Genomic DNA, 27,816 nt, shown 5'->3' with positions numbered 1-27,816 from the left:
TTCTGCTTCCCTTGCCCTCTGACGTGAAGCTGAGGGAGAATCTGTGAGGGGTCTGCGTGGGGTGGAATTGGCTAGCGTTTGCTAAGGCGAGGTGCTGAGCTGCTCAGAGGAGAGCAGCAACCTGGCTTCCAGGAGAAAATTGGGGTGGTTCTCACCCGGCGATCTCTTCACAGAGAATCCTGGAGACTCTGGACCATGGGCGGAGCCACAGAGGTACAGCCAGGCAGAGGGAAGAACGGACAAGGAGAATGAGGAACAACGGAGGTAGCCCCGTGGGGAGAAGTAAGCCGGGAAGCTAAACCGAGAGCCAGCCGAGTGGGACAGACCGACATGGGCAGTCGGGCAGATGAGAGGCAGGGAGACAGGAAAGAAAGGATGCAGAGCTAGTAACAGTGAGAGGAGTGGGATGTGGAATCCGAGTTGGAAACAGAGAGGCAAGGAGATTAGAACACGCAGCTGTGAAGGGCAGGAGGAGAGACAGACAAAGAAGTATGATAGTGACAAGTACTGACAAAGACCAAGAGGCAAAATAAAATTGGACAAAGAGAGGGAAGCCGTCCAAGGAGGGACAGACATGGAGAAAGCACACGCAGGACACAGAAAGCAGGAGAGGACAGATGCAGGGAAAGAAATGCAGATGGGAGAAGAAAAGAGGTTTCTGGTTTTCCCCTTGCAACCTCCCCTCTGTCAGTGGAAACGTCCCAGGGCTGGAGAAAGTCAGTTTTAGCAGAACCCTTGGGCCTCCGACTGACCTGCACCCCCGTTCCCCTCAAGTTGGGGGCTCTGAGGGCTAGCTACGGAGCTCCCACCCAAACCCCATCTTACCTGGCTCAGAGGAGTGTCAGTCTGTCCCTAGAGCATGATCCTTTATATCCTGCTGCACCCACCCACTGCCTAAATTTGGAGTCCTTCCCTAGGGACCCTCCCTCCCACCTCTCTCCCCTCCCGGCCCCTCCTCCCTTGATCCCTTGGCTCTGGAGGTGACAAGAGGACAAGAGGGCCTCCAGATTTGCCCATGAAAGGTCTGTCGCCCTAGCCCCTCTGGCTCCAGGGCCTTTTTTTAGTCCTTGGGCACATTCCTCCCCTCCAAAGGACTGATGGGCAGATAGTGGGAAGACAGGACTTCTCACACCCCCCCACACCCCCCCCCCCCCCACCCCGCACCCGGCACCACCAGGCCCTTACCTTGGTTATTTTTAACCTGAAGGGTGAGTTGAGCACTCTTGGTGAGGGCCACCTTCTCCTGCAGGCCAGATGCTTGTCCCCTGCCCCCAACCACAGGCTCCCCTCCCTCCTTTCCTCCCCAGCCTGTCCTCACACAGCCCAGGCTGGGAGCAACTCCCCACTCTCTCTGGACCTGGAGTCCCATGGTGCTGGGGACTGGCAGCCGGAGCCAGGATGCCCAGGGAGGGGCTCTACTTCCCAGATCCTTGACTCAGTTTCCTTTTGTCAGGAAAAGAATTGCCAGGCTGTCCTCTCTGTGCGGTCCTGGTTTCCTTCTGATCCCCAAGTCTGCAGGCAGGTGTCCTCCTGGGAACGTGAGGCTGCATTACTCGGGGGACACATCTGGAGCCCCCAGCCCCTCCCCTGCTGCTCCTGATACAGTGACCACCGTCTAACCGCTCAAATAGGGGAAGGGATTTCCCCACACCACCAAAGCAGATTCGCACCCAGACCCACAGTCCAGCACCCTCACACATGGCCTTGGCCACCATGGGTCCGTGCCCATTCTTAAACACACGTGTACAGATATTTCACACTTACACACTTAAGTCTGCAGGTTTTCCTTCTTGCTTTTATGCACACTGAAACACACATTTGCACACATAAGCTTTTACCCCTCCTCTGCCACCCTCTGCTCCCGGTGAGGGGCGGGGTAGGGTGGGGAGGGGCAAGAGGCGTTAATCCCAGGGCCTGAGGCGGGAGGGGGTGGGGGCTGCTCCCTTCCGCCTCTCTGGGCTGCCAGGGGGTGCAGGTGCTGCTGAGGCTGGCTGGGGTCCTGGCCGCCCCAGGGATTTACAGGAGCTGGGCCCCGAGCTCTGCGTTCTGCAGGGCAGGGGCGGGGCTCTGCCGTCTGCTCCCCCTCCCCAGGTAGAACCCCAGCGCTCCCTCCCGACCGTCGTGGGGCTCATACTCACACATCCATCTTCATGGGTGTCCCCCAGCGCCCCAGGCCCTCAGGGCCCCCCTCCCCAGCCTCCAGTGATGCTGTCTCTCAGAGGCGGTAGGTGTCAGGTCTTCAACAGGCCATGCCTGTTATGACTAAGTGGACATTGTGTGCAGGAAACGAAGCCAGACTCCCCTGCCCTGGCTTGCCCTACACCCTCACACCCAGGAACGCTCTCCCAGCTGCCCCTCCCAAACCATCTCCTGTCACCTCTCAATATAGCTCTAGAGTGGGGAGGTGGGTAGGACGGACAGGGGTCAACTTCTCTGCTTTCCACCAAATAGGTGGTCTCTCCCCCAATGCGCCAACTCCTTAGGACCCTCCACCGCCCCATTAATGGACTCAGGGATACATCTGTCTGCAGGGAACCTGTACTCCATATCCAGTGTCCTTGGGGGGACCTGAATCAACCCCACATTCCCGCCTCCGGCAGGTACATATGCCAAATTGTTCCCCCAGGGGATGCAAGCTACTTGTCCCCAGCTCTAGGTCACTGGAGGACCTAGCGTGCAAGCTGGGGGTCAGCCTGTGGCCCAGTGCGCCACTGCCTGGTTCCCATTGCCACGGGGACGTGATAAGGGGCTGAGAACACCAGGTCAGGCTGGGTCAGGCCCAGATGACAAAGACTAGGCTTTGTCCTCAGGGAACCCTATGTCCTGAGCAGGCCAGACTGGGTACAGGTGGAGTGGGGGTGAGGGGTAGGCAGGCAGTTCCCACTGTCTCCTGTGGAAGGAGGAGGAGGGGAGGGGTTAAATTGGTCCCAGGGCTCTGCTTCCCATCGGTCTGGTTTGCCCTTCTCTCCCTTTCCTAGGTCCCCTTCTCTCCCCAGCTCTCACATCCATCCCTGCTCTCCGTCCTCCCTCCACTGCCTCCTAGAGCAACTCCTCATTCTGCTAGAAGTCCTGGCCAGTGAGGGCACGGGATGGAAACTCCTGCCACAGGGAAGGGGACGCGGAGGCAGGGCTAGCCTTGGCACCGGGTTGCCCCTCTTGTGCCTGGCTCCCTGTATGTCTGCCTCCCTTTCCCTCTTCCTGGTTCCCTGTCTCAAAGTTGGGCCTGGCCTCTGATTCTCCCTCGCACCACGTTTCTGCCCATCGCGGGGTCTGACATGCCTGCATTTCCGTAAGTCTCTGCCTTCTCTAAGCCCACCTCGGCTTGCTCTCTGCCTGTCTCATCTCTGCCTCCACACCCTGCTCCAGGGTCTTCATCCGCTTCTCTCTAACCTGTTCTCCACTTTCCTGATTTTGCTTGCATCTGAAGGTGACCCAGGATTCTCTCCTTTGCCCAGTACCGCCCCACCTCGCTCTCCCAGCTTCTTGATCCAAGGCTCACCCTCCCTGTCTCCTCTCCAATCCTCTCTCGGCACCCTCCTTCTGTGGCTCGGCTGCCAGCCCTGTCAACCGCCCCCCATCCCCCGGTCTGCTGCCCAGTCTCTGGCTGTTCCTCAGCCTCTCTCCTCTGCTCTGGGAGCTTGGATTCTCTGGGCATCCCCTGCGTCTCCCATTTCAAGTGTGTCCCTCTCTTTCCTTCACTTATCTCCTCATTGCTCTCCAGGTCCTTCCTAGGAAGAGGAGCAGGGCTAGGCGAGGAGAGTGGAGGAGGATGTGAGGAGAGGACACAGCACTTCCTCTATCTTTTCTCTCTGTTGGTTTCCCTGGTCACCGTCCTCCAGGTTTTTGAGCCCTCTCCTTCTCTCTCCACTGCCCCACTCCTCAGGTCTTGCCTTTGGTTTTTTTGTGGTTTTTTTTGTTTGTTTTTTTGCGGTACGCAGGCCTCTCACTGCTGCGGCCTCTCCCGCCGCGGAGCACAGGCCCCGGACGCGCAGGCCCAGCAGCCACGGCTCACGGGCCCAGCCGCTCTGCGGCACGTGGGATCCTCCCGGACCGGGGCACGAACCCGTGTCCCCTGCATCGGCAGGCGGACTCTCAACCACTGCGCCACCAGGGAAGCCCAGGTCTTGCCTTTTTCCTTCCCTACTCCCCTTCTCCCCTCTCCCTCTCCTCCCATTCTCTAATACTGGCATTCCCTTCTTCCCAGCTGCTGCATTGGGAGCTCAGAGCCCAGAATGGCTGTGTGTGGTGCATGGGGGAGATTCAGGCCAGGGCCTCCCAAGCCCCTGCCCTCTGTGGCCCATAGTCCCAGGCCTTCCCTGAGCAGCCCAGGTGTGGCAGCGACTCCAGGGGAGCTAGGCTTGTTTAGGTGGAGGGGAGCCTGCTCCTTCCTCCATTTTCCAGCCCTCCGGCAACCCATTCCCTCCCCTCCCTTCCCCAGGGTCCTGCTCACACGTGACTCTCCCCAATCCCTCCTCTGCCTGCCTCCCCTCCTGCTCTAAATGGGCCAAAGGACCCCCGTCTTCCAGCAAGACCAGACGAGGAGGGTCTCGGGAACGGAAGCTACCGTGGGAAGTAACGAGGGAGAAGAATGGAGTGCCTTGGACCAAGGGCCAGGCCCCGGGAGGAGGTGAGGAGGAGAGGAAGGTGGGCTAGGGTACAGTTCTCCTGGTCGTGGTGGGGAGGTGGTTGGAGACCATGGAGGCCGTGTCTGGAAGGGGGTGGGCTGTGGATGCAAGTCCTTGTGTCCCTCAGATACCTGCCACGGACGGGGGCTGGGGGCCCACCTGCCCAAGTGGGTCATGCCTCAGGGGGCACCCTTACACACCAAACCTCCTCCCCACAGCCCAGCTTCAGTATTGTCAGAGGTGAGGGTCGTGTTGATCAGATTTGGGGTGTAGGGCCATGCAGGTGGGCTCACTTGCTCTAGGAGAGCCTTAAGGGCCTCCCTAAATCTCCTTTACCTCCCAGGGTCTCTGGGCCAGGGAGAGGGCTGGCAGGAGAGGTGTCGCCTGCTGAGGAGGAAGTGAAGGGGAGCACCTGGCAGGGCTGCACCAGGATGCTCAGAGCCTCACAGGCTCCCTAGGGAGGCCTCTTGGGTCTGGACTCCTCCTCCAGAGCACCCACCCCCACCCCGCGTCCATGTCCCTGTGTTCCTGTGGCTGGCAGACTGCGAAGAAAAGTCTAGAGGCAGGATCTCACTTCAAGGAAAATTGCTTTATTCTGCTTCCTCCAAAGGGGCTGCTCTCCAGGCTCCAGGACTGGGAGCTTCGTTGCACCCTCAGGACGGGGCAGATCAAGGAGATGTGGCACAGCTACTCCTCGTTCAAGCCCTTTGGAAAGGAAACAAAGTCCCAACTAGCTCCGGAGAGGTGGGTGTTGGGCAGGGATGGGCACAGGCAACAAAGGGGAGATGGGCACCGATGGGGGCAGGACCACCGTGTGGCCTGAGGGAGGCCCCCTGGTGGTGGGAGATGGGTCCTAGGGGTCAGTGTGGAGGGCAAGTCCTGGAGGGTAGGGCTCTGGGGTCAGCTGGAGGGATGCTTCCTGGGTGAGGACAAGGGGTCCTCTGGGAGGTGCACCTTAGGTTGGAATTACAAGGTTGAAGGCCTAAACTAGGTGGAAGAGAAGTAGAAATAGCAGTTGGGGGAAATTGGGACACACTAGGTGTCTATCAGTTGGGGTCTTTGCTGACCACCCTAGGGCTGGGATTCACAAAATCATTGGTAGTCAGAATGGGAAGAAGCCTAGAAATCGTGGAGGACTGAGTTACCCCGCCTCTGGGGTCGTGGGGTTCAGCTGTGGGGGTGAATGAAGGGGAGGGATGCTGGGGCGAGGGGACCGATGTGTGTGTGGGCGCTGCCATGCGGGAAACCCACCTTGGCGCCGATGTCGCGGCTCTTGGCCCGCAGCTTGTTGACCTGGGACTCGGCGATGTCCGCCCGCTCCTCTGCCTCATCCAGCTCGTGCTGCACCTTGCGGAACTTGGACAGGTTGGTGTTGGCCTGTTCCTCCTGCGGGGGTTCGGGGGGGCGGGGGGATGAGGCGAGAGGAGCCAGGGATTATTAGACTCCCAGCCTGGGGGCCGGCTCCTTGTCCCCTCCTCCAGGCCTGGGCCCCATCGGGGTCACTCACCGCCTCCTCGGCCTGGCGCTTGTAGGCCTTGACCTTCAGCTGCAGCTTGTCCACCAGGTCCTGCAGCCGCAGCAGGTTCTTCCTGTCCTCCTCCGTCTGGGGGTCGGGCAGAAGTGAGTACGGCATGGTCATGGGAAGCACTGCAGCCCCTTCCCCACTCATCGGCTTTACCCTGAATGCAATATCCTGACCCATTTCAACTCCTGGATCCTCACCAAACACTTGAGTTCCCCTCACAATTTCTTACCCAAAAAGGTATGAATACTTTTAATGGTTTGTACCAAGAAAGAGTCTAGGGAGCGGATGGGCTCCCTGAAATTGCACACAAAACTGTGTGTGTGCACAGGCCCTGGGGGGTCCTGGGGGGTCCTGGGGGCCCATGGAGAGTAAGCCGCCTGTTTCTAGAACCCAGCGTGTGCTGGCAGGAACTCTGGGACTGCAGGCCTGACAGGGTTTCCTGGGCTGCTGGGAAATGACATTGACTTGATCTAGGTTAAGGACAAGTATGCATAGAGGGATGGCGAATCTCTGGATTGGAATGGAAAGAAAATCTGATTGACAGTCTGATTCTAGAAAACACCATAAGAGCTAAAGTCTACACTTCCCTGAGTAACTGAAAAGTTCTGAGATTCGTTTAAATGGTTTGGTGTTTTTTGGTGGTGATGACGCCAGGCTAAGGTTTGACTACATATTTGCTTTCTGGTAATCTGTGCAGGGTGAGCTCTAGCTCGAGCTCTGGTGTCTGCAGCGGAAAGGCTGAGGGGGAATGCTGAGGTGGAACTTGAAGGCCAGGGGCTCAGAGACTGCCCTCTGAGCCAGGGGACACTCAGGGTAGAACAGGGTCAGGCAGAGGTAGAAACAGGGCAGCCAGGGGCTGTACTCTCACTCCTTGACCTGTAAGAGGCTAAGAGAGAACACTTCATCCCTCTGGGGTGGCTGTCACCCTGGTTTCATGCCATAATGCAGAGGCCCTGGCCCCAGAGCAGCCGCCGTGCCCGCACCTGGTAGGTGAGCTCCTTGATGCGACGCTCACTCTTCCTCATGCCCTTGATCGACTCCGCGTTGCGCTTCTGCTCGGCTTCCAGCTCATTCTCCAGCTCCCGCACCCGGGCCTCCAGCTTCTGCAGCTGCTTCTTGCCGCCCTTGAGGGCGATCTGCTCGGCCTCGTCCAGCCGGTGCTGCAGGTCCTTGATGGTCTGCTCCATGTTCTTCTTCATGCGTTCCAGGTGCGCGCTGGTGTCCTGCTCCTTCTTCAGCTCCTCCGCCATCATGGCGGCCTGTGCACGGCAGAGAGCGTAAAAGAACAGGACCCCGGGGCCTCCTCTTTCCCATTAAGGATCACCTCTTTCCCATCCTGCCGTTTGCTCCCTGAGGCCCTCAAACCCACAGAGTGGCAGAGTCACCGCTGTTACAGCACAGTGGCCTGGCCTGGACCCACAGGCCTGGTTCGAGTCTTTTGGGGAGGGCAAGAAGGGGAGCGGTCACTCACGTCCGTGATGGCCTTCTTGGCCTTCTCCTCGGCGTTCCTGCACTCCTGCACTGCCTCCTCCACTTCGCCCTGAAGCTGGGACAGGTCTGCCTCCATCTTCTTCTTCTGGTTGATGAGGCTGGTGTTCTAGATAAACGCAAAGAAAACTATTGAATGTCTGCTTTGCTGCCTGATTCTACACTTTTACCCAGAGAAAATTAGAACTGCTCAGTTTTTAAAAACATGTCTTGTTCTTAGTATTTTCCTTGTTTTGCACCTGCTTTCTCTTTTCCTATGAAAATAGATATATTCTAGACAATATATCTAAAGGGACTCGGCTCTGAAGAAAGACTTCAAGCAGGAAAGGGTCTGTAGTTTTACTCCTGAGATCTGTAGTAACACGTCTGTGCAGGAGTATGAAAATATTCCAAGGAAAATGGGAAAAACTTGGTTAAAGGGACTGTATCCTGGAAGCGATTATAGTTATAGAAGGAGTGGGGTAAGGAAGAGAGGACCACATCCGTGGGTGATGTCATTCCCATATGTACTAGATTACAGAACAAAACTCCACAGGGCAGTGCAGTGAGATGGACGTAAAAACTCATTACCGAGTATAGCTGAAAACAGTGTGTATGGGATTGCAGAAAAATGGTGTTCTGTGGAGAATTTGGTTTGCAAGTAGATGCAGTTGTGCTTCTTTCAACTCCAAAAGTCCCATTTTATTTATTTATTTATTTATTTTCGGTACATGGGCCTCTCACTGTTGTGGCCTCTCCCATTGCGGAGCACAGGCTCCGGACGTGCAGGCTCAGCGGCCGTGGCTCCGGGGCCCAGCCGCTCCGCGGCATGTGGGATCTTCCCGGACCGGGGCACGAACCCGTGTCCCCTGCATCGGCAGGCGGACTCTCAACCACTACGCCACCAGGGAAGCCCAAAAGTCCCATTTTAATACAGCAAGCTGAGGCTGGCTGTCTTCTAGAGGTAGGATATCACATAACAGCGTGCATTCCACGACTCCCAGATTTGTGATTTTGCCAGGCACCACCAATCCACCATGACACTCTTAGCTTTTAAGTGTAGACCCCTTTCTCAAGGTTGTGGTTCCGCAGCCATGACTAACAGAGGCGAGCTGGTCCCAGAGATGAAATAATTTATGATCCATGTGCCTGGACATATGCTTTCTCAGGCCATCTGATTCAGAGCATCGCTAGGTGTCCTGGCTCTGCTGCTCGGCAGGTTTCTCCTGGCCTCTCACCTGGGAGTGCAGCAGCTGCACCCGCTCGCTGGTCTCGATCAGCTCCTGCTCGGCCAGCTTCCGGGACCGCTCCGTCTGCTCCACCACGGCCCGCAGCTCCTCCAGCTCGGCCTGCAGCAGGTTGTTGCGCCGCTCCACGATGGCGATGTTCTCCTTCAGGTCATCGTTGGCACGGACCGCGTCATCCAGCTGGATCTGGGTGTCCTGCGCATCAGGAGAGTGGGCGTGAGAGAGGCAGCTGGGCTCTGGCCCATCAGAAGGCCGTCAGCTGAACTGGATGCTGCGGAGAGCCCCTGGCGGTGGCTCAGGTGGGACCTGTGGGAGGTGCCTGCGACGGCCCCGGGGCAGGAGGGATCTGGTGCTGTGATGGGACGCCACCCCCCAACTCGGCCACCGCCCCTCTCTGGGTGAGGTGACTTCCTGCTTCCAAGAGTCACCAGGTACCTTCAGCAAGCTCTGGAGGCTCTTCACTTGCTTCTGGGCCTCGGCGGCCACGCGGTTGGCGTGGCTGAGCTGGATCTCCATCTCGTTGAGGTCGCCCTCCATCTTCTTCTTCACCCGCAGGGCCTCGTTGCGGCTGCGCGTCTCCGCGTCCAGGGAGGTCTGCAGGGAGTCCACCACCCGCAGGTGGTTGCGCTTCGCCTGCTCCATCTCCTCGTCCTTCTCTGCCAGCTTCCGCTCCATCTCTGCCTTGATCTGGTTGAACTCCAGCTGGGCCCGCAGGATCTTGCCCTCCTCGTGCTCCAGGGAGGCCTGGAGTGGGGTGGGGAGAGAGGGTCCGAGGAAGTCAGGGAACAGGATGGGGGCAGGGGTCTGTCCATGAATCGTGGATACAAAGTGAGTTCAAGAGTGGTGTAAGTGGTTCAGTCAAAGAAGCAGAAGGAGGAAGAAGAAAAGGGAATTTGAAAGAAAGAAAAAAAAAGGCCTAAGAGAAGGTGATTCAGGCTCTCACAGAGGAGAGCAAGCTATGAAGACAAAGAGGAAAATGAAGAGAGTGGTGTTGCCAAGGAAACCGAGGCAATCAGGCACAGAATGTAAAAACCCGAAGAGGGAGGCAGAGATGGAAGGGGGGTGGGGGAGTGAAACAGGAAATCTTGTCTAAGATGTAATAGGTAAAATGTTTGTGTGAAGGGAACTGAGTGACCGGGTTCATTCATTCATTCCACAATATTTGTTGAGTGCCTACTATGTGCCAGGCACTGTTCTAGGCTCTGAGAATTGAGCAGTGAACAAAAACAAAGGGAGATGAGAACAGGGACCACAGCCTAGAGCTCAGCTTCTTCTCCCACCCCTTGCGCACCCCCTACCCCTGTGTGCGCACCTCGGCCTCCTCCAGGGCCGCCTGCAGCTCCAGCTTCTCAGCCTCCAGCTGCTTGCGGACCTTCTCCAGCTCGTGGATGGTCTTTCCACTGGAGCCCAGCTGCTCGGTCAGGTCGGAGATCTCCTCTGTGGGAGGGGCGGGCCGCTCAGCTGGGGGCAGCCGGGCTCCAACGGGGGGCACGCCTCTAGGAGCCGCTGGGTGGCGCCACGTGCGGACCCTCCCTGCCCCGCCCCCGCCCCCGGCCTGGGCCCGCACCCTGCAGGTTCTTGTTCTCCCGTTTGAAGGTCTCCAGGTGCTCCAGGGACTCCTCGTAGGCGTTCTTGAGCTTGAAGAGCTCGGTGCTGAGGGAGCGCGCCTCCTTCTGCGAGGACTCCAGCTCCGACTGCGACTCCTCGTACTTCTGCTTCCACTCGGCCAGGATCTGCGGGGACGGGACGCGGCTCACCGGGCAGCCCCAGCCCCACGTCCAGGGGCGCCCAGGCCCCTCTCCTGGGCTCAGCCTCCTCCCAGCCTCTGCCTCCTGGGAGGACGTTCCTGACTCCCGCCTGCCCGCCTGCTCTGGCCCCTGGCTGCGAGTCCCCAGCCTGGGCCCACCTTGTCGAAGTTCCTCTGCTTCTTGTCCAGGGCCGCGGCGGCCGCGTTGGAGCGCTCCACGTCCACCATCAGGTCTTCGATCTCATTCTGCAGCCGGTGCTTGGTCTTCTCCAGCGAGGAGCACTTGGCGTTGACGGCCTCGACGGCCTCCTCGGCGTCCTGCAGCCTCTGGGCCAACTTCTTCCTGCCCGTGTTGGGGGAAGGGGGGTAGTGGTGGGAGAGGGTGGGGAGGATGGAGGGTGTGGATTTGGACAAGGGTACACATTGTGAGGCTTGTACAAAACAGTCTTTGAAAACTCAGAAGCATTGTTGGAGAAACCTGAGGACAGGCCCAGGGGCTGGGAACGGGGCAGGCAGAGGTTCTGGGAGGTGTGAAGACCCACAGCACCCGGAGGGCCCTTTGCGAGGCATCCCTAGGCTCTAGGCTGCAGACACGGAGGACACATGGGCTCTGAGCGCCCCCATCTCCCCTGCCATGGCACCCTGCCCCAGGTGGGAGCGCTCTGCCCTCAGACAAACCTTTTGTTCGTCTTATATTCGGATGAGAAACATAACGCGAGCAAAAAGCTTCCCTGAGAGGAGAAGGAGGTGGGGCCAGGGCAGGGTCCTCTGTGTGGTCAAAACACAGCTAAGCATCCATCCCCTGGGCCAGACCCACTGAGGAGTGGGCTGGGCTGCATCCTACCCTCACAGGGGCCTCAGCCAGAGGCAGGCCGCCCGGGACTCACTTGGCCTCCTCCAGCTCCTCGGTCCTCTGGATGGCGTCCGTCTCATACTTGGTCCTCCACTGGGCCACCTCCGAGTTGGCCTTGGACAGGACGCGCTGCAGCTCGGCCTTGGCCTCCGTCTCCTCCTCGTATTGCTCCCGCAGCAGGTCACAGTCGTGCCGGGCTGACTGCAGCGCGTGGGCCAGGGCGTTCTTCGCCTGGGAGGGGCGGCACCGGGAGGCGGGCTCAGCTTTCCCTGTGATGCAACTCCAGTTCCTGCCCGTCTCCTCACCCTAAATTTCAGCACTAACACCCTAGTGGCCTCACCTATCTCTAAATCCCTAGTGGACCTGGAATGGTTTACTAAGTACTATAAGCAAAGAAAGTCCGTACAGCACTGCGCTATTTACAAAATGCTTCCTGCCCGTCCCCCCCCGTGCTCCTCACGGCAGCAGGCGTTATCATCCTCACCCCTGTTTTACAGGGAAGGAGACGGAGGCTCACAGAGGTTTGTTGATTTCCCCAAGGTCACCAAGCTCTAAGAGGCAGGTTAGGATTTGAGACCTGGCCTTTTTTAAAAGTCATAGTCATTTCCCTTTTTCATGAGCCCAGCAAAGTGCTAAGAATTTCAGGAACCAGTGGAGTTTCTTTCTGCAGTTTTCAGCTTGCTCTGCTAATCCCAGGACCACTTGTACAGTTTCTGCATCCCATACCTATACCCAGTGAAGGCCATCACATCTCCCTAGTTTATTTCCTCACCTCGCTTCCCCCCCGACCTGGGCACCCTTACTTCATGCCCTCCAGAGACAGCAGCAGAAAGACAGAGGGCCTCCGCATGGGGAATAGATTAAGGAGGCGCGTGGTAGAGTCTGGGCTATTATCCCTTTTGGAAAATGGGAAAATACTGGGTAGATGGCAAGCCTCATTCTTAGGAAAGAAAGTGATGTGGATGCGAGGCCAGCCAGTATGCTGGACCAAGTGCCCTGAGTCCAGGCCTCACCTTAACCTCCTCCTCCAGCTGCCTCTTGAGGTCCTCCAGCTGCTGGGTATAGGTGAGCTTGCCCCGGGTCAGCTGGGAGATCAGCGCCTCCTTCTCATCCAGCTGCCGGGACAGCTCACCTGGAGAGGCACCGAGGCACGCTCAACTCTCAAAGGTCAGTCAGTCCTCTCTCCCCCAACCCCTCCCCTAACCCTCAGGTCCCATTCTCTGGAGAGATATGTGTGTGCACCCAAGCCTGTGGTGGCTCAGGAAGTTGGGAGACTAGGATGGGGCTCACCATTCTCGGTCTGCAGCTTCGCCCGCTGGCTGGTGAGGTCGTTGAGAGAACGCTGGGTCTCCTCGGCCTTGCTTCGGTGCTCGTTCATCTGGTCCTCCAGGGTCCGGCACATCTTCTCCAGGTTAGCCTGAGACAGGAAGGGGAGTCATACGATCTATGTAGGGGGTGCTGAAGGGGTGTGAGTGATGCAATTAAAGGAGAAGGGAAGAAAAAGGCATGGAGGAACAAAAGGGTCCAAGAACTGGGTCGAAGAAGGGAAGCAGGAAGCTGAACCATCAAAGAAGAGAGAGGAGGCACGGACAGAAAGTGGAGGCAGGTGGAGGGAATGGGAGGAGGGGAGAGGAGAGCAGAGGCCCACCTTGGCCTTGATGACCTGCTCCATGTTGGAGGTGACGTCGTCCAGCTCCAGCTTGAACTCGCTCTTCTCCTTCTCCAGCTTCTGCTTCACGCGCTGCAGGTTGTCAATCTGCTCGCCCAGCTCGGCCACGCTGTCGGCGTGTTTCTTGCGCAGGGCGGCCGCCGTGGCCTCGTGCTGCAGCGTGGCCTCCTCCAGGTCCCGCCTCATCTTCTGAAACTCAGCCTCGCGCTTCTTGTTCATCTCGATCTGCACGGACGTGGCCCCGCCAGCCTCCTCCAGCCGCTCACTGATCTCCTCCAGCTCCCGGGACAGGTCTGAGCGCAGCTTCTCCACCTTGGCCCGGGCAGTGCGCTCGGCCTCCAGCTCTTCCTCCAGCTCCTCGATGCGCGCCTGGGCAGGGTACAGGGGGCTCAGACCCACCGCCTGACCCCTCCATCACAACCCCCTCCCCAGGGCTCTAGAAGGCTCCTGGCCTGTCTGGAACAGCAGGCAGCTTAGTTCCACCAGTGGACAGGTAGAAATAACAGGATTTTGGTGAGATGGTTTGGACAGCTGAGTTTGGGCCGGAACATTGTACATTGTCTTTATTGGAAGGAAAGCGGTTGAAGCTTGCTCTTGAAGAAGGACAAAGAGACCTGTGTTCCAGGGATAGTTTAAGCAGTTTTGTGGCAAAAATAATAGAAGTTGGAATGAGAGAGCCACGTTCGTCTGACCAGACAACTAAAGACCCAACACAGCGTTCACTCTAGAGGTAAGAACTGAAGTCACAGACCATCAGGGCTGAAGGGACCTTAAAAGCCACAGGGAACAAGGGAGGACATATAGACCCAGAGATTGGCAGTGGACTACCCACAGTCACCAGCTGAACCACAGCTGATATAGGAAGCTGGGATTTCTGTCCCCAGACCCGTGAGTGTTTCAAGATCTCTTCCTATGTCATCCTTGGATCAGCCAGCCCTCCTCGAGGTGCTCCACAGGGGAACTGTGATGGCCCAGCACCTCCCTTCACAGACACAGAGCCAGTGCCTGTGACGCTGGGAGAGAACGGCCTGGAGGAGGGTTGGGGGGCTGAGCACCAGCCCAGGGACCTTACCTGAAGCTCTTTGAGCTTCTTCTGCAGCTGGCTGCCCAGGGCCTGCTCATCCTCAATCCTTGCATTGAGGGCGTTCAGCTCAAAGTCCTTCCTGCGGGGAAGGAGGGAGGGTGAGGCAAGGGAGGCTGGTTGGGCTCCAGGAGGGCCTGCCCGTGGTTGGAGATGGTAATGAAACAAACGAGGAGCAAAATTTCATCAAAAAAACCCCAGCTTCCAGGGCTGTTGTAAGGTCCCTGAAAGTGTAACACCTGCTGAAGGATTGAAGTTCAATAGGAAATATAACAGGAAGAGCACTGTAGGTGGAGTGACAGGACCTGGGCTCCGAGATGCTCCCTTCTTTGGTCTATAAAATGAAGGCGTTGGACTAGGTCGACTCAAAGGCCCCTTTTAGCTCTGATGGTCTCTAATTCTGTCACTGTTACTTTGGGCAACTTGGTAACCTTTCTGAGCCTTCCTTTCCTCTTTGGTAAGTGGGGTTCAAGTACCATTTTTTTTTTTTTTTTTTTTTTGCGGTACGCGGGCCTCTCACTGCTGTGGCCTCTCCCGTTGCGGAGCACAGGCTCCGGACGCGCAGACTCAGTGGCCATGGCTCACGGGCCCAGCCGCTCCGCGGCATGTGGGATCTTCCCGGACCGGGGCACGAACCCTTGTCCCCTGCATCGGCAGGCGGACTCTCAACCACTGCGCCACCAGGGAAGCCCCAAGTACCATTCTTAAAAGGTGGTTTGAGGATCACTGGGATCATATATTTATTCATTCATTCAGCAAGTACTGTGCCTGGGGAAGTATGAAGATTTCCTGGTGAGACTGTAGACCAGGATGAGTTTCACAGCCTTTCATAGTCCTGACCCTAAAGCACCGTAAGATCTTTGATCATCCAGAAATGCCCCACAGACTCACTGTTTGCCAGGTGTGAAAAGTGGACCTACACATTTTTGAAGATCTTGCAATAAGAATTGGAACCACAAGATCACTGAACAAAGAAGTAGCCAGACCGTGCCCTGCTCACACGTGGTGGCTGAGCCGTTTCTCTGTGGTCCTCTGGGCTCTCCGTGAAGGACCTGAAAGGATTTACCTGAGAGGCTTTTGTGTGGAGCTTTCCTCCGTGTTAAGCAACTGGTCTCCAAAGAGACTTGTGTATAAAGGGGGTGAGCTGTTATTTTCCATCCCTTTTGAGTGCCCAGCAGGAAGAGAGGGCTTGAGGGATCCGGGTTAGACTTTTGCCAGGGAGGCCTGCCGGGCCCTGATGTACGTGTCTGGGGGAGGAAAGCCCTCTTCCTGGAGGCTTTGCCCACAGTTTTGCACCTACTTATGGAGGCTGCATGAGGCTGTTGCCTCTGAGGTTGGATGTCTTGGCTCAGCTAATATTGCCATGGGCGGAACAGTCTGCTGGGTGGGGGAGGAGGAAGGGCGATGGGGCGGGGAACACGCTACTTTTTTAGCCGCTCATCCAGCTGCTGCTTGTCGTTCTCCAGATCCATGATGCTCTCCTGGGTCAGCTTCAGGTCTCCCTCAAGCTTCCGCTTGGCTCGTTCCAGGTCCATACGCACCTTCTTCTCCTGCTCCAGGGATCCCTCCAGCTGACGGAGAAAAGGACCAATGTGCCCCGTTAGGCCAAGCATCCTTATTTGGTGATTTGGGAGCTAAGTCCCTCTGTGGTTGAGGAATCCTGAGAGGTGTCAAGACTTGGGAAAGCTTCCCCAGAATGGGCCGGTTGTTGCCAGGGGACTGTGAGAGCACCTAGCATGGAGGGATGCTCAGTAACTATTTGATAAATGATTGAATGTATGACTGTGGGATGAAATTCCAAAGCTATGTTCATTCATTCTGCATCCTATAAGCACCTACTGGATACCAGGCCCCCTATTAGGCACTATAGACACAAAATTGAATAAATCCAAGTTCCCACCTAAAGGCAGCTTCCAGTCTATGGCTGGGACGAATACTTCAGTAATGATAACACAGAGTGATAAAGAGTGATTCAGTAGAGATATGCTCAAAGGACTACGTGTGAGAACAATGATCACTAAGGATCAGATCCTGGCTAAAATATTAGAAGTCCAAAGATCATCCTTGAGGAGCTTCACAAAATTCCCAAGAAAATGTTTCATGTTCTTACAAGTTAACCCTCTAAATCCCGTGGTTGAAGGGAGAGACATCTAGGCTTGAACATCAAGTGAAATAAGGAAGCCCATCTCTACTGTGGATCACATCAGCAAGATAAGATATATAAATCAGAATTGATCACCCCTCCCCTTTTCTATTCCCCAGCTCCCTTCTAGAAAGGTGTCAGGAGAGGGAGCACTGTCCAGCCCCACCCCCCCAAACACACACACACACACACACACACACACACACACACACACACACATACAAGCACAGATGGACATGGTATATCTAGGCCCTTGTGACAATCTACTTACATCGTCCACATGCTGTTCCAGCTTGACCTTGGCCTTGGTCAGGGTGTTGACCTTGTCCTCCTCAGCCTGAAGGTCATCCAGGGCCTGTTGGTGGGCCTCTTGCAGAGCTTTCTTCTCCTTGGTCAGCTTGGCAATGATCTCGTCCAGCCCAGCCATCTCCTCTGTCAGGTTCTTCACCTGTTGACCAAGAACCCCATCCCCTTTAGGGTCAAAGGTCACCAACCTGGAGACATCTGTGGAGACCTCCAATGCCAAGGACCTGGGCCACACTCAGGTCTGGGAATCCTGAGGAGACACGGGCTGGAGCCAGAGGGAGCTGCCCTCACCTTGTTCTCTGTGGCGTGCTTCTCCTTCTCCACCTTGGCCAGCGTCAGCTCCAGGTCATCAATGTCCCTCTTGAGCTCAGAGCACTCGTCTTCCAGCTTGCGCTTCTTGGCCGTGAGCTCGGCGTTCATCTCCTCCTCGTCCTCCAGCCTCTCGGTCATCTCCTTCACCTTGGCCTCCAGCTGGATCTTGTTCTTGATCAGCTGGTCGCAGCGCTCTTCCGCATCAGCCAGGTTGTCTTGTTCCTGAGCGCAAGGTACAGAGGGGAGGCTGTTTGGTGGATGGGGTCCTCGCCCTGGCAAGTGCATGGAGGGACAGGCTCCACCCTCACTATAGGAGGGGAGCTCTAGGATCTCCCCAGCTGAGAAGAACCTCAGAAGGATGGGGAGAGGAAGAGTTTTAGGGCAATGTGATGGGAGCACTGGGGGATGAGAGCCGAGAGGAAGGGAACCAGAAGTCTCTTTATCTGGCCCTCTTCCTCTGGTTCTTCCATCAACGGGAGGGAACTGTGTTTGTTGATGCCAGCACTTTACATATTTACAACCTAGTGAGATGGGTGGCTTTATTTCCCATCTAGAGATGAGGACATTGAGACTCAAAGATAATGCATGGTTTGCCCAAGGTTGAAAAATTATTAAGCTGTGGATCCAGGTTGAACCCTGGTGGAAAGCCCATGTTTTTAAGTTAGTTCTTTCTCCCTTTCCCTTTCTTTCCCTCAAGAGACCTCTTTGGAGGTCTTTGGAAGTATTGATTCCAGAATCCTCTGCCTATGAGGGCACAAGATGGTGAGCCCCTGGGAGGGGAAGTGCAGGGTGTGTGGGGGATGTGGGCAGGTGTAGGGCAGAAGAGCCAGCAGAGGCCCGGGAGCCTCACCGTCTGCACTTGGAGCTGCAGGTCGTTCTTCTCCTGCAGCAGGGACACCATCTTCTCCTCCAGCTCCTTGCGTCGAGCCTCCGACTTCTCCAGAGCCTCTTTGAGGCGCCCAAACTCCTCCTTCATGAGGGCTATTTCCTTCTCTGTCTCTGCGCTCTTCAGCAGCGGTTTGATCTTGAAGTAGAGCTTCATCCAGGGCCAGTTCTTGACCCCCATGAAGGCCCGAATGTTCCACTGGATTACCAGCAGGGAGTCTCTGCCGGGGCACAGCAAGAAGGTTGGTGAGAGAGCTTCCTCCCTCCTCCCTGTCCTGAGTCCTTGGCTCCTGGGTCATGGCCCTGTCCTCCATCCATCCCACACTCCGACAGCAAGGCCCACCCTGTGTCTGTATGTGTGTCGTGCCCCCTTTGTCATTTGAAGACCTGGTGTGCTCTTTCTCCTTATACTGTCCTGAACCAACCTGGGCCTTAGAGACCTGAGAACCTCCTTTTGAGATCTCTCACCTGCGTTCCAACAGCTTCTTGAACTCCATTCTGGAGAGCACACCCCGGGACTGAGCCTGGATGCGGGTGATGATGCGGCTCAGCCTCTCGTCCCGCATCTCCTCCAGCAGCCCCAGCAGCCCCGCCTTGAAGAACACCTGTGGAGAAGGTGTGTGTGGACATGACTAGGACAGGCAGGATGGAAAAGAGGGGGTGCTTATCTTAGAGAGGCTAACAATGCAGGAAAGAACTGGAGGAAGGAGGTCAATGGCAGCTGGAGCTGGCATGGGGGAGCAGTGCTGTCTGGTCCATGGGGAGGGCTAGCACGTGGTTCAGTAATGTTCCTGAGATGGTTGGTAAAAGGAAAGGAGCCATGAGGTGAGGAGTCAAAGGACAAGACAGGTCTTCCTGTAATCAGTTTGTTTCTTCCCTTTCCTCACCTTGGTGTGGCCGAACTTGTACTGGTTGTGGTCAATGTCCAGGGAGCCCAGCAGCTTCTCTGACCCTTTCCTGCTGTCAATGAACTGGCCCTCGGGGATGGCTGCCGGGTTCAGGATGCGGTACCTGGGAGGGAGGTGCCCGTAGTTACCCACGTTCTGCACTGATCTGCTCTGCCCAGAGAATCTGAGGCCACCTGAAGACTCCCCTCCCACCTGAGGCTGCCTATGCTCCCCCTGTTCCCTGAGCCCTGGGGGGCCCTGGTACCCACCTCTGCCGGAAGTCCCCGTAGAGGATGCGGTTGGGGAAGCCCTTCCTGCAGATGCGGATGCCCTCCAGCACGCCATTGCAGCGCAGCTGGTGCATGACCAGGGGGTTGTCCATCACCCCTGTGGCGGGAGGGGAAGAGAGAGGAGTGTGTTGAGAGAGCACGGGACTAACAGCCAAGGGTTCTGGGTTCTGATCCTGGCTCTGCCACGTACTGGCCTATAACCTTAGCAAGTCAGTATTTTTTCCTAGCCGTGTTTTGAGAATAACCGAAAGGCTTTCACGGTCCTTATTTTAGATGGTTTATGCCTATTATCATAGGTGATAGCCAGGGCAAATATAGCCCATTTTTTAGAGAATAAAGTAAGCCCGGACAGGTTAAGGGACTTGACCAAGGTCACTGAACTGATCAGAAGAGAGCCAGGCCTTGAACCTAGGCACCTGAACTCCTCCATCTCCTTATGATTCATTCAGAAAGGGATAAACAATCCTTACACGTGTCACCAGCGGTTGTAAGGCACTAGTGAGGTAATGTCCATCAGAGTGCCTTGCACATTACTCTGAGCTACACATTCCAAATGTAAGGCAGCACTGTGGCCGAGTTGGGAGGTAGTGTGTGAGACTCCATGGGCAGTGGGAGGAGAAGAGTGTGATTTGGAAAACTCCATGGTGGGAGCTCAGGAGGTGACCTAGAAGGCCCTGACCCCGGGGCAACGCGTCTCAACCTTGGGCTGGGCCCGACTTCTTGGGCTTACCTGGAGACTTTGTCTCATTGGGGATGATGCACCGCACGAAGTGGGGGTGTGTGGAGCGCAAGTTGGCCATCAGCTTGTTCAGATTCTCCTGTGGCCCAGAACCCAAGAGGGAAAAGTAAAGAAAGGGAAAGAAAGAGAAGTGAGCGGAGAGGAAGGAAGGGAAAGAGAGACAGAGAGAACTCGAGGAACTAGAGGATAAAGGAGGGCTAGGGGAGGCGTGGAGAGGGAGAGGATGGGAGGCAGGAGCGACAGTGAAGTGAGGTGAGATGAGAAAGGAGTGGGAGACGAGGCCAGCAGATGAAGGGGAGAGAAGACAGGGTGGACAGGATCAGGAAGGGCCTGAAGAGACTGAGGGGCAGGAGCTGGGGATGAACCAGGCAGGGGGCAAGCGGGACTGGGGTGGTGCTGGGCCACATGCTCACCCTGTGCAGAGCTGACACGGTCTGAAAAGATGAGCCTTTCTTGGCCTTGCCTTTGCCCTTTTCGATAGCTGTGGGAAGGAGAGTCGAGAAAATGGGACGAGTGTGCACGTGGGGAGTCTGGACAGGGGGTGAGGAATCACAACCTCTCTTCACATTTAGCCTGCAGGCCAGGGTCTTCATTGTGGGTGCCTCAGCTTCTCCACCCAATTCTATCTCACTGAACCTGTAAAGCTTGGGGCCCAGCCTAACATGGAAGTGGTGGGGTGTAGCACATGACCTGCCTCAGAACCACGGCAGAAGTCCTTCTCCCAGTCCCCTGGGTCCCAGTCTCCACTCACGTGTGTCAAACCCAGCATAGTTGGCAAACAGGGTGCTGAGCATCTTGAGCGAGGACTTCTTGTACAACTCCACCACCGTCTCGTTGAGGGGGTCTTTGTTTTTCTGTAGCCAGCCTATGATGTTGTAGTCCACCGTGCCGGCATAGTGGATCAGGGAGAAGTGGGCTTCCGGCTTCCCCTTGATGTTGCGTGGCTTCTGGAAGTTGCTGGACTTGCCCAGGTGGTTGTCAAACAGCTTAGCCTTGAAGGTCATGTCAGTGGCCTTGGGGAACATGCACTCCTCCTCCAGGATGGACATGATGCCCATGGGCTGAGGGTGGAGGGGAGAGCATCACTGAGCCTGCTTTAAGCAGATGGAGATGGACCCTGCTCTAGGGTCAGTATTTGCAAATGGAGATGCTCCTTTGGGTATTAGGTATCAGTGTCAGCTCTGAGTACAGTTATCTATTGACTGACACCTATTCAAGCCTTCCCAAGGTGGGACTTTGTTTGATTTCGGAGGGACCTTTGTGAAAGTCTGGGAATGTGGATGCTACAGGTGCTTTACACACCATTCCATCGCCCAGATCCCTGAGATGATGGGGTTGAAAATAGGTGTTCTCTTATGCGCCCCTGTGCCACCCTCAAACTTCCTGCTCCTTGATGGGTAAACCAGGGCCGCAAGCACACTGGTATGGGAGGCCATCCTTGAGGTGCCCGTCCTCCGTGTGTCCACTCTCAAGCCTCTGGAAACTCAGCTCTCCCAGGCACCACCCTCTCCTGCAAGGTTCTGGGAACTAGGGCTCGGGCTTCTTCTGCTGTCTGGATCTCCCAGAAGGGAGAGGGGTCTGCCACTTTTCTGGGCCGTTCATGCATGTGGGGTGTGAGTGGAGAGTTCAGGCGGAGGGGCCGAAGCGGCACCTTCTCGATGAGGTCGATGCAGGCCTGCAGGTCCATGCCGAAGTCGATGAACTCCCACTCGATGCCCTCCTTCTTGTATTCCTCCTGCTCCAGCACGAACATGTGGTGGTTGAAGAACTGCTGCAGCTTCTCGTTGGTGAAGTTGATGCAGAGCTGCTCAAAGCTGTTGAACTACAGAGCGGGGGGTGGGGGAGGGGAGCGGGTCAGGCGGGCAGCTGTCCGTGGCCCATGCGGTGCGCCCAGGGCCGCGTCCAGCCCGGCAAGGGGTGCAGCTGGCCCCTCCCCTCCCCTGTCAGGGCGGGGAGGGAGGGCGCCCTGAAGACACATGACCGTCTCCACCAGAGCACACCGCCGTCCCCGCGCCTGGCCTGCAGCCGGCTCAGCCAGCGGTGGCTGCCTGTGCGAACCAGTGAGTTACTGTTCTCCCAGCCCCGGGGCTCCCCACTCACGTCGAAGATCTCGAAGCCGGCAATGTCCAGGACGCCTATGAAGTACTGGCGCGGCTGCTTGGTCTCCAGGGTGGCGTTGATCCGCGTCACCATCCAGTTGAACATCTTCTCGTACACGGCCTTGGCCAGCGCCCCCCTGGCGTACACCACCTGGAAGGTGGAGGAGAGGCCCCGATGAGAGAGTGGTAGGAAAGAGTGAGTTGCAAAGCTCCCACTGCACCATGCTAACCCCCCATTTAACTTCTGAAGGTGACCCACCTGCTGGACATTCTGCCCCTTGGTGACGTACTCGTTGCCCACCTTCACCCGAGGGTGGCACAGCCCCTTGAGCAGGTCAGCTGAGTTCAGCCCCATGAGGTAGGCGGACTTGTCGGCCTCTGGAAGGAAAGGGCAGGTAGCAAAGCTGGTAAAGGATGCGATGACTCCTCTGCAGAGGTAGGCTTCAGGGGCTCCACAGCTGCTCCCCGCATCCCTGACTCCCACCTTCGGTGCCATCTGGCTCAGCCTGCTCCTCTCGCTGCTTGAGTTTGAACTTCATGTTTCCAAAGTGCATGATAGCTCCCGTCAGCTTGTACATGGAGTTCTTCTCCTCTGATGTGAAGCCCAGCACATCAAAGGCACTCTGTAGGCAGGCCCGTATTGGTGGAAGCCAGAAATGGGAGTATGGCAGGTAAGTGAGACCCCTCTTGAACTGGAGAGAGATCTTGTCTCCCGAATCCCTGTGAGCTCTGAGACTCCCGTCCCCAGTGGGGAACTCCAAAACTGAGACGGGAGGTACAAGAGCTGGGTGGGGTGTGGACTGCCTCAGCCCCAGCGTCAGTGGTCAGGCTGTGCGCTGGAGGTGCTGAGGGTTGCCCACTCATGTTTCCTACTGTTACCCCTCTTCTAGGCCCTCCCCTTGCTTCCCCGCCTGGACCTTTCATATGTGTCTATACCCGTTCTTTACCTGACAGCCTGCCCCAGGCCCACGGCATCTGCGTGACCACCACTACCCCGTTTCCCTTGGTAATGCCTTGCTTTTTCGCTTGTCTGCTTCTCTGTCCCATGGCTTTCAACCCTCTCTGCTTTGATTGAAAACACCAAGTACTGGCCTGCCCTGTCTTAACCACACCTGTACCCCAGCACTTCCTGGTCATAGGGCACATTCTGGTCCTCAGGGAGGGCCGTACCACGTTGAACAACAGACAGCCAGTGTCTTAGCTCTATTCGTGGGCCAGTGAACTGGCCCCATTTACCCCTGACTGCCAATCCCCTCGCCTCTCAGCTGGGTCCTCACGCACTTACATCAGTGGCCATAAGCTCCTCTGCATCATCAATTGAGTCCACAGTAGTCTCTCCTTGGGAGATAAATGAGTAGTCATAGGGGTTGTTGGTGATCAGCAGCATGTCTGGCGGGGGAGAAAGACGTGGTTAGAATGTGAGTGCAAACCCCTGGCCCTCCCTGGGGCTATCTGCCACATGACAGAAAAGCACATGAACAGGGCTTAACAGGGTCCTACATCCCACAGAACTGAATCCAGCAGTGCCATAAACCCAGGGCCTGTCAACAAGCAGCCACAAGCCGAGGTGACCAGGTTGCCATGGAGATAGTTGGTCTCGGTTGGTAGCTGTGACTCACCCAGCAGCTCAGGCTTTTTGTTAGACAGGATTTGGTAGAAAATGTGATAATCTCTCTCTGCTTTCAGCTGGAAAATAACTCTGGACTTTTCCAGAAGGTCTGTGAATAGTAGGGGAGAAGAAAGAGAGGAAGAAAAGGTTGGGATTTAAGTATAAGGAAATAGAGAAAAAGGAATGATAAATGTAGTGAGAAAAGGACAGAGGGAGAGGGAGACAAGAGAGGGAGAGAGACGCATACACAGACACACAGAGATGGAGATGGAGTCCCAGAAGGAGAGAAATGATCTCCAAGAAAAGTCCCAGAGAAAGACACACAGATGTGCAGAGACAGTGATGGAGAAAGACCAGAGGAAGTCTCAGAAGGAGACGAATATATAGACCTAGAGACACAGAGGTGGAGAGAGGGAGAGAGCCTGAGGGGCAGGGCCCTAGAGAAAGACAAAGAGGGAGGTTGAAACGGAGATGGTTAGAATGAGGATGAGCTCAGGCTGAGCCCTAGCAGATCCCTGGCACTCACAGGTCTCTATGTCTGCAGACGCCAACTTTCCGGTGGCCCCAAAATGGATTCGAATGAATTTCCCCTGGAGAGGTGGAGAAGAGTGGTGATGAGTTGAGGGAAGGCTCATACTTGACACCATCCCTTGACCAGCCCAAATCCCAAGTCCAAAGTCAGGGACCACTCACAAAGCGGGAGGAGTTGTCATTCCTGACGGTCTTGGCGTTGCCAAAGGCCTCCAGGGCGGGGTTGGCCTGGATGATCTGGTCCTCCAGGGTGCCCTGCAGAGGTCAAGAAGGGTGGCGGGTGAGAGGCCTCCTCCTCCCTTTTGCAGTGCAGGCCCCTGGAGGACAGTAGGCCTACCTTGCCTGAGGCCTGCTCCTTCTTGCTGCGATCGCCAATAGCGGCAATGACAGCAAAGTACTGGATGACCCTCTTGGTGTTGACCGTCTTCCCTGCCCCGGATTCTCCACTGTTGGGACAGTTGGGCTTATTAGGCAGTGAACAAACATTGTTTGAGACCAACAAGCCTGAAGTTAGGAGAGATTGCCTAGTTTTACTTGGCAGGGGGAGCCCTGAAGCAGGAAGCCACCAGGTAATATGCATCTCAAACACACAGCTGTACTCTGACGTACATATGGTCAAGGGTAGCAACCAGGAAGGATGCTGAAAGAAGGTGTGGATTTGGGCAGGTGGAACCTGGTCTTAGCTGGGCAAGGTCAATCAGAGGAGATGGGCCTGGGCTGTTTTGGAAAAGAATGGGTGGGGCTGGAAGAATGGGGAAGGTTTGCGAAGGGAACGATGAAAGAAAATGAAGAGGTGAAGAAGATGTGGTGTTACTGGGATTATGGATAAAGGAGTGATGAGCTGGAGGGGCGTGAGTGAAGGAGATGGGAGAGGAAAAAATAAGAGAGGGATGGGAAGCAGAAAGGAAGGGGGAGAGCAAGGAGAGGTCAGGGTGAAGGCCAGAGAAGAAATCAGAGCTGGCATGAAGGTGGAGGGAAAGAGAACTGTGGGTCTATGCACAGGGGCTGTGGTCCTCATAGGGGCTGGGCTCAGGGAGATTCTGGAAGGGAACGGGTAGGAGCCACACTCACGTGATCAGGATGGACTGGTTTTCTCTGTCTGGTGGGGGGAAAATGGGGAGGAAAAGTCAGGAGCCACATAAGATGCTCCATCTGGCTTCCCCCACCCCCCAACCCGCCCCAGCTCCCTGCCTCTCTTCGGCAACTCCCAGCGGCCTGAACCCCTCCAGAGGAGGAAGGGCCCTCTGGAAACCCTTTGCTTGGGGCCTGTCACCTGTCAGCATGTACTGGTAGGCGTTGTCAGAGATGGAGAAGATATGGGGCGGCGCCTCGCTCCTCTTCTTGCCCCGGTAGGCAGCCACCACCTCGGCGTTGTACACCGGCAGCCACTTGTAGGGGTTGATGGTGACGCAGAAGAGGCCCGAGTAGGTCTAGGGGAGGAAAACGAGGAGTGAGTTGCCAGTGATGAAGGGGGAGGGTTGGCGGTTTTCGGAGTTACAGAAAGGTCTTAGGAGAGGAAGAGAAAGGAAAACATATGAACGCGCTCAATCTGAGCAATCCCAGCCCTCAGGGTATTAGAACTGCACCAAGGATGCAAGGATTGGGACAGAGTGCAATACTGCCTGGGCACAAAAGACAGAAACTCTCGGGACTCCAGGAGGTGGAATTACGTGGAGCAGGAAGCCACTAGATTCAGAGGGATGTCCCGGGGTGCACTCACGTAGATCATCCAGGCTGAGTAGCGTTCCTTGAGGTTGTAGAGCACCGCGGGCTCGTGCAGGAAGGTCAGCATGGCCATGTCCTCGATCTTGTCGAACTTGGGTGGGTTCTGCTGCAACACCTGGTCCTCCTTCACGGTCACCGTCTGCAACAGCCCATGTGCAGGCCCTGCTGTCAGCCCCCTCAGCAGGGATAGGATTTGGGCAAGTTACAGGACGACGATGCTCATGAGATAAGGACCCAGGGTCCCAGAGAAGAAAGACCGGATGCTGGGGACGAGAAGGGCTATTTGGAGGGAGTAGGTCCCTACCCAGAGGAAGGGCAATCCTGGTGGCACCCCTCTCTGGCCACCCAGGTGTGGGGGGCATCTATGGTGGCCTCTCACACCGGCCCTGCCACCTACCTTGCCACGCTCTGTCTCGGCGGTGACTTTGCCACCCTCTCGAGACGAAATCTTGGCCTTGACGAACTCCTCTACGTCATCAGGCACGAAGACATCCTTCTTGAGGTCGAAAGGCCTGGTCTGGTCTTCCAGCCGCTCCTTCTCCGACTTGCGCAGGTAGGGGGCGGCCTCCCCAAACGCAGCCATCTCTGCATCCCCCATGGCTGGGCCTGCAGCGGGAGGGAAAAGGAGCTGACTGCCCTCCCCCCACTCCCCTCTCGGGGCTCTCCCCTTCAGCAGGAGCCCCGAAGCCTAGCACTGTGCTCAGGGCTCAGGAGGGGTCACCGAGAGTCCCTCGTTCCTTGAGCTCATCCTCTAGCCTGAGAACTCCCTAGCAAACCTGTCGGGGCAGAGCGGGGAGGCTAACGTCTGTCCTGGCTGGGGGTCTCCTAGAGGAGCGAGGAGTGTCCCCGGCTTCTGCGAGCAGGAAGCTAACTATACCCACCGTACCCGTCTCTGAGCCTCATCCCTCCCTGGCTCCCTCACTAGTCACAGGTAAGAACTCCTGGCCACCAAGCCATGCTCCCAAGGCAAGGCAGAAACTAGAGTTGTGTGTCTTCCCAGATCCCCCACACCCCATCTTCAGCTCTCCTTACCTTGGCTTCTCGGATGTGCCTTCGAGAGGAAAGGGGGTCAAGCTGGCTGGGGCCTGGAGAGAAGGAAGGCTGGCTGGTGAGGACTACTTCCCTGCCTCGCCCTGGCCCCGCCCTTCATCTTCCCTCCGTCTCAGGCATGAACGTGGGTGGGCGGTGGTGGTGGCTTCTCTGGTCCTGTCCTCTCTCTTGCTTTCCCCGCCCAGGTTCCTGATGTCAACTCAATGAGCCCCTCACTCCTCACTCCTGGCAGATGACCCCACCCTTGCCTACCCCCATCTAGTGAAGCTTGCCTTTTTGAGCCACCTGATGTACAACCAGTGGTCACATTTTGGGGCTTTACAGCCTACAGAGCACCTTTATGCACGTGCTCCTACTCAGTCCTCACCCCATTCTACAGAGGAGGAAATCTAGGTTAACCCGCTTGCTTGTCCAAGAACACGTAACAATAAGTGGTGGAGCCAGGACTTGAACCCCAGTCTCAGGACTCCAAAGCCAGTTCTCATCCTTCCTGTCCCCGTTTTATCGTCAGTTGTGGTGAACACTGTCAGGGAGGAGCCGCTGTGGGTCTCTTCTTGTAGACAGACCCATGGTACAGCCGAACGCTCTCCACAACAGACGTGCACATTCAGTATGTATAAAGCACAAGTACAGTGTCAAGGGTACGAAGACAGGAATAGCCACACCACGTGCCTGTGCCTGGGGACAACTTCTGCAGGGGGCACACACACGGCAGTGGGCTCGACTCCTAGTTGTGCACACGAGCCCCTCCACGTGCATGGACGTGGGTAGCTACACATCGCAAGCCTAGCATTTATGCGCACACTTCCTAAACAATGGTCCTCCGCCATCCTCTTGCCCCTCCCCACAGATGGACCTACCTGTCCTCGGGCCTGATCATAAACATGTCTCCCAGCTGATATTTTTGTGTCTTAGGCAGTGAGGTACATAGCCTCCCTCACCATGCATTCAGACACCACACACGCGCGCGCGCACACACACACACACCCCTCTTGTGCATTCCGGTCCCACATGCTCAGATACACG

At 56.5% G+C, this 27,816-nt stretch overlaps 1 protein-coding gene across 1 annotated transcript; it reads right to left on the bottom strand.

The window, feature by feature from the left end:
* Positions 1 to 5,193: 5,193 nt before the first annotated feature.
* Positions 5,194 to 26,338, bottom strand: LOC307182857 (myosin-7; the record flags this gene model as incomplete). The annotated part of the gene is made up of 38 exons (XM_079914483.1): positions 5,194 to 5,330; positions 5,877 to 6,011; positions 6,133 to 6,228; positions 7,134 to 7,409; positions 7,622 to 7,747; positions 8,856 to 9,059; positions 9,300 to 9,608; positions 10,177 to 10,301; positions 10,432 to 10,597; positions 10,771 to 10,954; positions 11,499 to 11,695; positions 12,478 to 12,596; positions 12,755 to 12,881; positions 13,113 to 13,502; positions 14,206 to 14,296; positions 15,640 to 15,785; positions 16,629 to 16,805; positions 16,955 to 17,197; positions 17,826 to 18,081; positions 18,329 to 18,465; positions 18,748 to 18,871; positions 19,017 to 19,134; positions 19,768 to 19,855; positions 20,190 to 20,257; positions 20,528 to 20,837; positions 21,428 to 21,598; positions 21,877 to 22,026; positions 22,135 to 22,253; positions 22,360 to 22,498; positions 23,161 to 23,264; positions 23,495 to 23,593; positions 24,011 to 24,074; positions 24,178 to 24,270; positions 24,353 to 24,461; positions 25,087 to 25,114; positions 25,289 to 25,445; positions 25,736 to 25,879; positions 26,138 to 26,338. 38 exons carry the CDS (start codon positions 26,336 to 26,338, stop codon positions 5,313 to 5,315), a joined length of 5,808 nt encoding a protein of 1,935 aa, XP_079770609.1. The 3' UTR covers positions 5,194 to 5,312.
* Positions 26,339 to 27,816: the final 1,478 nt, after the last annotated feature.

The sequence above is a fragment of the Stenella coeruleoalba genome, assembly GCF_951394435.1.
Source record: "Stenella coeruleoalba genome assembly, chromosome: 2".
Taxonomy (NCBI): Eukaryota; Metazoa; Chordata; class Mammalia; order Artiodactyla; family Delphinidae; genus Stenella; species Stenella coeruleoalba.
This window is presented reverse-complemented; position numbering and strand designations above follow the sequence as displayed.